This window comes from Rutidosis leptorrhynchoides, chromosome 2 (genome assembly GCF_046630445.1).
Source record: "Rutidosis leptorrhynchoides isolate AG116_Rl617_1_P2 chromosome 2, CSIRO_AGI_Rlap_v1, whole genome shotgun sequence".
NCBI lineage: Eukaryota > Viridiplantae > Streptophyta > Magnoliopsida > Asterales > Asteraceae > Rutidosis > Rutidosis leptorrhynchoides.
In genome coordinates this window covers 554,734,111-554,744,278 of record NC_092334.1, presented here as the reverse complement: position 1 = coordinate 554,744,278, position 10,168 = coordinate 554,734,111, and the positions used below count along the sequence as shown (strand labels likewise).

The following is a 10,168-nucleotide window of genomic DNA, read 5'->3' as shown; positions in this document are numbered from 1 at the left end:
AGCTTAAATCTTTTATGTTCTTGAGGATCTTTAAAGCAAGAAGCTAGATCTTCAAGTTTCATGAAGATCATAAACACAAGTTTAACCACCAGATAGGCATCATAACTTTTATAAGTGCTTTAACCAAAAACTCCATGGACCAGCAGAAGCGTCTAAACTTGGTAGAAGAAATCTTAACAGCAACAAAAACATAATAATCTTGAATAAATGGGCAACACCAAAGATATTTCCTACAACAAATTTGACCAATAACCCAAAACCAATAATATCCAAAAGGTAGCATAATAGCAGCAACAATTCACCTTTTCCGTGCATAACCCAATAGTAACAAATCCACAAAACCAACAGCAGAATATACCCCCATATCCACTTCCAAAATAACAACAATTTTTATCAAACTCCAGTCATCAAACATAGCACTACTATTTAATAAAATCCCGCAGTATGAACACACTATTTGACTAACCCATTTTCATAACGAATAATTCATGCCAGCAACAACATATACCCAAATGAAATATGCAGAAGCAAAGTTGACTCTTATCAACACAATAGTGGTAATAAAGGCAAAGTTGACTCTTATCAAGATAATAGTGGTAATAATGACCCTAGAATAGTAGTTCAGATGGGCCTGAGTATGTTAATCATTTAAATATGTAAATTACATGAATCCATACTACAACACTAATCTATAAAATTGCTAACTTGACATTTGACCAATCTATCCAATAATGTACGACACGTAAGTTTAATACAAAGAGTGACCATATTTGAACTAATATATAAAAATTGCAACTGGGCCCATTTGAAGTATATGAAGTTGATTAATTGATGCTATTTAGCAATCCAAATGAAATCACCCTCAGAATCTTCAAAAGGTTATTTTTATGTCATTTGGAGAAATACTTACCAAAAATGTGATAGTGGCACTTCTTGTAACATCCCGCCTTTTTTCTTTACTTTCCGTTTATTTATTTAAAGTCCGTTATATGATTATAACATCTCTCATTAAAACACGCTTTAAAATAAATCATTTAGGTAATTCACGCACCCGCTTTTAAAGTTGAAGGACTAAACTTGCCAATGGACCAAAGTGGTGACTATGTCAAAGTGGTCAAACCTCCTCTCATCCATTCATTTCATCTTCTCCTTTCTCATACTTCCACCTTTATTCTCTCAAACCCTCAAACACCAATTCATCATCTAAATTCAATCTAGCAAGTGTTTTACAAAACAAATTACATCTTTGGAATCCTTGCAACTTCCTCTTCGATTTCATACCGATTTCATCAAGTTTGGGTAACTTTCTAAAAACACTAAGTTCTTTGTTCTTGATGTTTTTAACTTATAAAAGTGTTAATTAGTGTCTATGGCTCAAGTCTAACATGAATATATGATTTACATGCTTGTTCTTGTCATTTAGATGTAACTAGCTTAAACTTGAAATTGGTGTGTTTGATTTGGAGATTTGGTTGCTTAAATGTTGTTAGATGTTAAAAGTGCATGTATTAAATGTGTTACTAGCATCACTAGCTTCAATTTGATGTGTAGGTTGATTAAGAACACTTCATTAACATGATTATTGATTTTGTGATTTTGGGTTAGGGTTTGGTATAAGTAAAATGGAATTTAAATGCATTGAATGCTTTGCAAAATTAATTGTAAGTGTTTATTAGTATTGTATGCATGATTACCTATGAAACGGCGTATTATATGTACGCATTTAATTTTCGAATCATAAATGTGCATTTATGAACTTGAAGGCATTAATGGTAGACATTTAATGAGCTTTCAACTTGGATTTGATTATTTTAAATGATGTTTTGATTGATGAAATGTGTTTAGTTGCGTTCCTCGTTAAATTACCTTTCCAACGATGTATGGCATGTGTTTTAAGTGTTTACGGATCATAAGTTGCGTTTGTTTGAAGATTGGCTCGTTTTGACACTTGAAATCTGTCCAGAATTTTTGATCAGGTACTAACCGCGGCGCGGGCCTCCCAGCCGCGGCGCGGCTTAACACTGACCCAGATGGTCTGGGGCCATCAAAAGGCTCGACCTTCAAAACAAGCTTTAACCCGCGGCGTGGGTGTTCCAGCCGCGGCGCGGCTTAAAGCTTCCAAAAATGGCTGTTTACATTTCAACTTTTCATTTAATTCCAACTATGATTCGCACCTTCTATTAACATGTAACTTGTTCCAACATGCTTATATATGATTAAAAACCTCAGAAAAATAGTTCGGGACTCGACCTGAACGTGTTGACTTTTTCGTTGACTTTGACTTGATCAAAGTTGACTTTTATTCAAACCTAACCAATACTTATGCAATCGTTCTAACATGCTTTTATACTTGTGCCTTGCATGAAACTTGACAACGTGATTCACCTGCTATATATAATCGAGTCGTAACGAGCCATAGAACTAATTGAACACTTTGACCGACCGTGTTTACCGTTATTGATACAACCTATTTGTTTAGGTCGAGACTAGCATTCTTTCTTGCACACGTTACTTGTGAAGTACTTTATTACTCGTGCACTCAAGGTGAGATCATAGTCCCACCTTTACTCTTTTAAACTTACATTTCGAATGAGAAAACATAAACGTTTCATTTTACAAAGTGAACACAAGTACGAAAACAAACATTCTACATACGAGTTAGAACAAAAATCCTCAATTCGATTATCATTAGTTACACTTGTCGGGTGTAAGCGAGAACTTATGTTGTATGGCCATATGGGTTTGACAAACCCTCATTCGGACGGTTCACTACCGTTATTCGGATGACATATATTTTCGAGAAACAGTGTATGTTCTAACACTATTGTGATGGGGTTCTATGAAAGGAAAGTTAAGCCTTGATAATTGGGTGCTCGTGATAACAAATTTTAGAATGGTTACTACTATTTAAATGATATAAATCTTGTGGTTCATTTGTACTTACTTACTTACTTAAACCTATGATTTCACCAACGTTTTCATTGACAGATTTCTATGTTTTTCTCAGGTCCTTGAACGTTTTGTGATACATGCTTCCGCTCATTACTTTTGATACTTGCTTGGATGTCGAGTATACATGCATACGTGGAGCGTCTTTTGACTTAACTTAATTTGTGTCGCATAGATTTCAATTGTACTTAAAACGTTGTAACATGTTTGGTCGTCGAACCTACTTTGTAAACCTTGAAACATCTTTATAATTGAAATGAATGCGACATATTTTGGTCAAACGTTGTTTTAAAGACTTATGACCACGTAACGGGACCTAAGTAGAAGGCGCCGTCAATGACGATTTTGTCGGGTCGCTACACTTCTATTTACATCCTTTCAAACTCAATAACACTATGATCATCTTATATTTAATAAGAAAAAAAGACAATACCTACACAAAATAAACTAAAAAGAATGTGCAAGATCTATCCTTTTTCTAGTGATGCATCCAGTAAACCATTTTAATGTATCATTCCTTTAAGCTTATAATAAAAGCAGTATATTATCCCAGTAAGAATAGGTCATAAATCGACACCAAACTTCAAAAGTGAATTCACTGGAGATATGGATCAAACAGTTCTCATTCTTACTACTCCCTCCGTCTCAAATCTATAGTCTCCAGACAAAAAACACAGCTAAAGAAAAAGTACATGTCACGTGTATCTTTTTGTTAACTTTCCAGTCTTACCCCTTACATTTTACCTATCTTGTTGTCCTACATGAATAAAGTAGAGGCACAAAAGGTTTTTATCACATTATTTTTTTTCATTTATGGAAGTGAATAATTAATTTGAGACATCCCAAAATAGAATAATGGACAATATATTTGGGACGGATGAAGTATTTAAGAGGAAGTGTTATCATGAAAATTTATGGCTTTACTTACAAAATCAATTGTTATAAATCCAAGAATTATCATGAATTCATAATCTAAACCAATACGTGAAATAAAATCAAAGATTATTTGTGTAAAAAATGAATACCTGAAGACTTCAACACATTCGTCCTCATCATAAACATAATAAAATACGGAATAATCAAAAGCCTTCAGGAATATCATCTAAATAAATAATCAAGTGTTGATGAATGAAGTTAAATTGATTGTTTAAGTTTTCTAGGTAGTGGTATTTATCCAGTAAGAGAAGAGGCGAGATATGAGGTAAAGCTTCTTACGTAAGTTTAATTACCTATTTAAAATCAGAAATTAATATTACTTTATTTATTATTTATGATATAAGCATGGGTGGCATGTTACTACCTTAGAAGCACATGTTACAATTTAAAAAAGCACATATGCTCTCAGCTTAAACTTCCATTTATTACATAGAATAGATTTCTTATAATTTTGTATGTAAAAATAAACAAAGTTAATTAGAGGAAACAAATGCAAAAAAATAATTATAAATAATTAACGGTTATACTTTTATAATCAAACGGTACAATTTCATAAATGTTCAACAATGATTTCTCTACTTTGGCTTGAGGACGCCGGAATCAGCGATGGTGTGGTGTCGAATCAACCACCAATTTCAGCATCAATTTTGAAACACGTTGAAATCGACAGTCGACACCTCATGCTATTAAACGAGTAACATAATTTATTTGGACATCTAATTGCCCCTCAGCTCATGATTTTTAGTATATTAATATAATATAATATAATATAATATAATATAATATAATATAATAAATTCACGTCTTTATATACACTTGGATATTTTAATCAAAGATTTTAATTCTATTTACTTTCAAAAATACTTAACTTAGTTTAAAAACTGTTTCAACTTCGTTTGTAACGTAATTAAAATAATGCATAAAGTTGTCACTTCCAGTCTTCTTCCCTGTTTCTTTTCCCAAATGAACGATCTTTAGCATAATAGCATTGAAATATAAATTACCAGATATTATTATTATTTACTTGTAAATAATCACTAATACGAGTACATTGTAACACCATAACATTCTTATTAAAAAACTAAGTAAACTTAACACCGGTTACTTGTAAAAAAAAAATGTTACACCATAACTTCCTTATTAAAAATCCAGCTAAACTTTACACCATGTGGTTTAATTCTCTTGGCTCTTTCATCAGCTCGCTCTTGCAACTTTCTAATCCTCGGTGCTAACCCACACACAAAGTCCTGTGCACGCCTTCCTTCATCCGTCAGATCTTCAATCTTCTCCAATCTCCATCGTCCGATCAAATACTCCAAAATATCCGCATAATCATTTGCCGTATAAATCCCCAACCGTTGCGCCACAGCTGAAAAATGCTCGAACAGCGACGGATCCTGACCATCGAACATGAGATGAGCTGGCATTGTGATCTTCTTTTTCATCATATCTGCAATTGCTAGCATTGCACCTGTTGGATCAACTTCTAGAAGCTTCTCGACTATTTTCACGTATGCATTTTCGTGACGTTTTTCGTCGGACGCAATGGTGCCGCATATTCGTGCTAGTATTGGATCGCCATGTTCTTTGGCTAATCGAGCCGTGTTTCCGTGTGAGATGAAAGTGGCGCGTTCTTGAAATGATGTGTATACAAACCCTAGATATGGGTTGTTTTCGGTTCCAGGATCCTAATAAAACATACATAGACGATATGATGTAAATAATATTCTATCCATTTCAAAATTGAGGGTTCAAATGAAAGTTAGATTCTCAAATCTTTGCTAAAAGTTTATTTTTCTATTCCGATTAATAAAATACTCTTTTATACGGAGTACTTTTCTAACATAATAAATGATGCTTTAAAACTGCAAATGATTTAACAGAGTATTTGACAAATTAATTGTAGTGATATTACTGAAAAAGGTTTGACGCTGGAGACGAAGTATTATTTATTGTTGTAGCTAGATATTTTATTTTTTTGGAAGAATTGGGAAAATTTGTTGGGAGGAATTATTTTTTTTTTTATTTTTTTTTTTTTTTTTTTTTGAAAAGCAAGCAATATATATAACAACCAAGAGAGATATGTACAATGACCCAAACAAGCAATATACCTATATAACAACCAAGAGAGATATGTACAATGACCCAAACACAGAGGCAAATTGGGCAGCCAACTATACAAAAGCCCAATTATCGAATGAATTTACGAATTTAAAATGATATGAATGGACGAATGATACGGGTCGGGTTCGAACCACTGTAGTCATGCCTCATGGATTGAAGTTAAAGTCTAGACAGTTAGTCAAATAAAGGAGTTAAGCAAGGATTAGTGGACGTGTGCATGTCCACAATTCATGCTCATAAACTCACGCATGCGTTACATTTAATTTCCCATGTTCTCATGAATATAGTAGTAGTCAAATAGCACTTAAGCACGTAATTAGTAGTTGCATATTTTCACTCCATGTTCTCCTAGTCTTAGTGGGTGTTAACTGTTTATCTTTCTTAGTATATATATATGTACGTTAGTTTATGAAATGGAATATGAATGAATGAAATATTTGGTTAATTCCAAAAGTCTCTCTTAGTCTATTTTCTTTGGAGATTAGCCATCTCGAATCGGCTCCTATCCCCGGAGTTAGCGGTCGACTCGAATAGACCGTATCAACAAATATTCTATAATTCTAAAATAATGAACCTCAATTAAAGTAGTTATACTTACTCGGAACTCAATACATTCATTGTATGACTCTTAAGACCACTTGTAGCTGCCAAAACAAACGACACCATGTGCAAGTGTGACACCAAACAAACGCCAACTTTGTCAAGTATGAAGCGTTCAAGCGTTTTGATTGCGTTGTTTGTAATCCAACACCAAAAGCAACAGGCGTTTTCTTTTTAATTTTTTATTATTTAAAAAATATTATTTTTATCCTTTTTTAATACTTACTCAATAATCAACACCAAAAATCAACATCACGAACACTACATATCAAAAACCAACACATACTAGTCATCAAAAAAGTGCAAAAAAAATAAAAAAAAAAAAAAAAAAACAACAAACACGACCACTTAACACCATAAATGGTCTAATACAAATGAAAGTGAACGCTTTGTTATTGTGTGCATAGCCCTTCAGGGGCGGACCTATGAAGGGTCAGGTGGGTCGCCCGCCCCCAGTGAATTTACAATTTTTAGTGTAAATTTTTTCGTTTTTTCGATTTTGACCTCGGTGGAATTTTTTTTTTTTTTGCCCAAAACCCTTCATATTTTGTCCCCAAACCTTCATATTTTGTCCTCAAACCTTCATATTTTGCTCTAAAACTTTAGTATTTTGCCCAAAAATCTCTAAATTTTGCTCAAAAACCTCTATATTTTGCCCCAAAATCTCCATATTTTGCCCCAAAAAAATCTCTACGTTTAGAAATTTTTTTTGCCCAGGTGAAAAAAATTCCTGGCGACACTGTAGCCCTTATTATACAGAAACTACTTTTTTAATGGCAATAATTTAATTTGATATATACACATTTTATACAAGTATTATTATTAGTTCTAATTCAAATATTTAAAAAATTATAATTAGATATATACTCCGTAGAATATTTTGGTTCAATACGAATTCTTTTTGCAAGGTTTAATACGAATTCTTTTTGCAAATTCAAAAATTAACGAAATAGAATTTTATTTTAAAGTAAAAAACTTACCATGCCTGAACCAATCAAATACTGAACGGTTTTGGCAATCATATTCATATCAACCCGACCCGAAAGATAAAGATACGATCCAAGCAAATCCCCATGTCGGTTTTCTTCAGCAGTCCACGCCCGGGTCCAAGTAGCCCACGGGTTCGGACTCGCACCCGTTTCATCTCTCACTCCATCAAGCGTATTAATCATTGTTTGATACGTTGGCAATGCTTCTTCAGTTATCATATCACCAACTAAAACAACAAAATAGTCATCAGACAAATCAGCCGTACGATCACGTAATGCTTTCACTTCTTCAGAAAACTGATCGTACGGCTGAGATGAAACGGGTAAAAAGTCAGCGGGTTGCCAGCATTGTTCAACGGGTTTAAGTAGTGGCAGAACTGATTCAGCTGCCCATGATTCAAGTGATTTGAATATGTCTATTTTTTGTGGTGGCATTGAGTGGGTAATGACTGTTTTGTTGCGGAGAGATGGTGGTGCTGCGACGGAGGAAACTGTTGGTAATCGGCGGTGGGTGGTGGTGGGGTTGAGTTTGACCGTTGTGGGAATTGGAGAAAGGAGTAGAGAGGATTGCATGTTTTTTATTTTGTACGGAGTATTTTTAGTTGAGTTGTTTGGTTTGAAGTGAAACTGTAGTGAGATTTATAAGTGTGAATGTGAAAATGATGTTGATGTAATGTAAGTGAATAATAAATTAATTAATTACAAAAAATAAAATTAAAAGCTAAAGTTAATATCGATTTTAATATAGTTTAGTGGTTTTAACATCTGAGTAAAATTATTTTATTTTCTCGAGTAATCTGAAATTCAAAAATTTTCATCCGTTTATTTGTGTAAATGTATTTTTTATTTAATTATAAATTATAAATAAAATAGAAAGAAAAGTAAAAAGTGAGTTGGTTATTTGTTTGAGTTACAAATGGAGGTTGACATAAAACAAGGGGTGCAGTGGTTTTATGAATTGGATTTGTGTGTTTTGGTGGGTGGAATTTGGTGTGACATTTCTGTGGGTTGAGACTTTGAGAACTTAAATTTTGTTTAACTACTTACTTTTTGGTTTTTATTAGTCCATATATATTGCGTTTTAAATTACGCCAAGTATCTTGTGATTTAAAATTTTTATTGGAAATTAGTATGTCTAACGTTGGAAACAAAGGATTATTATATAAATTAATGAATTTAAGTTATTGTTCTTGTATTCATTTAATTATTTATCTAGCTTATTATTAAAGTATATATAGTATATAGTAATAGTATATAGTACTCATCTATCTATATAATCTAATAAACTTCTAAAATGATGACATCATTATTATGCTAAATTATCCTTTATTTTTTATAATTATGATGTCATAATTATATATTAATTTAATTTAAAAAATAACACAAAATCTTTATAAAATAAAATATTAATCTCTACTAAATTGTAATTTTATTTTTCTAAAAAAATTTAAAAGACATTTATTATTAAAAATATAAATATAAATATTCAACTTTGAGCAAACTTTATGTTTAGTCAAAATCCGTGGTTTCATGAGCCAATCACCTAAATGACTTTAACATGTGCATTCACTTAATACCTAAAACATATCATTAAATTGTTTCGTTTAAACAAACCCGTATTTTCACGGGTTATTTCACTAGTATAAAAAGAAAGGTAAAATTAAAAAAAGGGATATTTAATCTTAGCAATTAGATGATTATTTTATATGATAATTTCAGCATTAATTTTGATAATAATGTTATATTTATTTATATTATATTTTTCAACTATTGATTTAATTTTAACCAATAATGCAAATAATGCAAGTAAAAATTACTTTCTTATTCATATTAGATATTATATATATTATTAATTAATAATTAATATTAATTATTAATTATTTTATTAGTTATTAATTAATATTATTAATTTGCCAAAATTGCAGGTTGTAAATAAGTTTAAGCTCAAAAGAAAAAGGGTCGGTAAGTTACTTTAAAAAAAATAAAAAAATTCAACTCCATTTACTTATTATACTAACAGGGACAAGAATTTTGATCGTTCAACTTAATCAAACGAGATTTTACATGGCCATTTAGTAATAACTAGAAATATATACGACCGCGCGTTGCGGCAGTCCTTTCTAGTTGTGTTTGGGCATTGTTTTGTATTTCAGCTAATGTAATTACATTTGTGTCGATAATTATGCATGAAGCCTAGAAGTCTTTAGTTGGTACCGCTTCAGTTTGTTGATCCATTCTGCAATAATGGGAAGTATATAAACATTAGTCCATCTTAGTTGAAGCATATAAACATTAATTCAAACATATATATAAGATCAGTTCAAGCAAATATTTATGATAATTAACATTAACAAATGATATATAACAAGTTTTTGAGTTACCGCGCTTCGCTGCGGTTGAAGTGTGGTTGATCATGTAAGAGCTTTTAACGGATATGTTTGTGAATGTCTTCGTAAGGTTTTTTTTTTCGTAGATAATTATATGTTTTCATTTAAATTAATTTAACGTTAGTGAGGCTAACGTAACCCATAAAAGGATGGGTGTATTTAACTTAGACATTATGTATTTAT

At 31.9% G+C, this 10,168-nt stretch overlaps 1 protein-coding gene across 1 annotated transcript; it reads right to left on the bottom strand.

Annotated features, from left to right (window-relative positions):
• Window positions 1-5,006: 5,006 nt before the first annotated feature.
• LOC139893085 (stearoyl-[acyl-carrier-protein] 9-desaturase 6, chloroplastic) lies at window positions 5,007-8,171 on the bottom strand. Its single transcript, XM_071876221.1, has 2 exons — window positions 7,590-8,171; window positions 5,007-5,573 (listed from the first exon to the last, which is right to left on the bottom strand). Exons 1-2 carry the CDS (start codon window positions 8,169-8,171, stop codon window positions 5,007-5,009), a joined length of 1,149 nt encoding a protein of 382 aa, XP_071732322.1.
• Window positions 8,172-10,168: the final 1,997 nt, after the last annotated feature.

Bases quoted from the DNA above. Each gene is read 5' to 3' on its own strand.
- LOC139893085 (XM_071876221.1), bottom strand. From the start codon at position 8,171: ATGCAATCCTCTCTACTCCTTTCTCCAATTCCCACAACGGTCAAACTC. The intron at 5,574-7,589 runs GTAAGTTTTTTA...ATGTTTTATTAG, and splicing joins ATTTGATTGGTTCAGGCATG to GATCCTGGAACCGAAAACAA.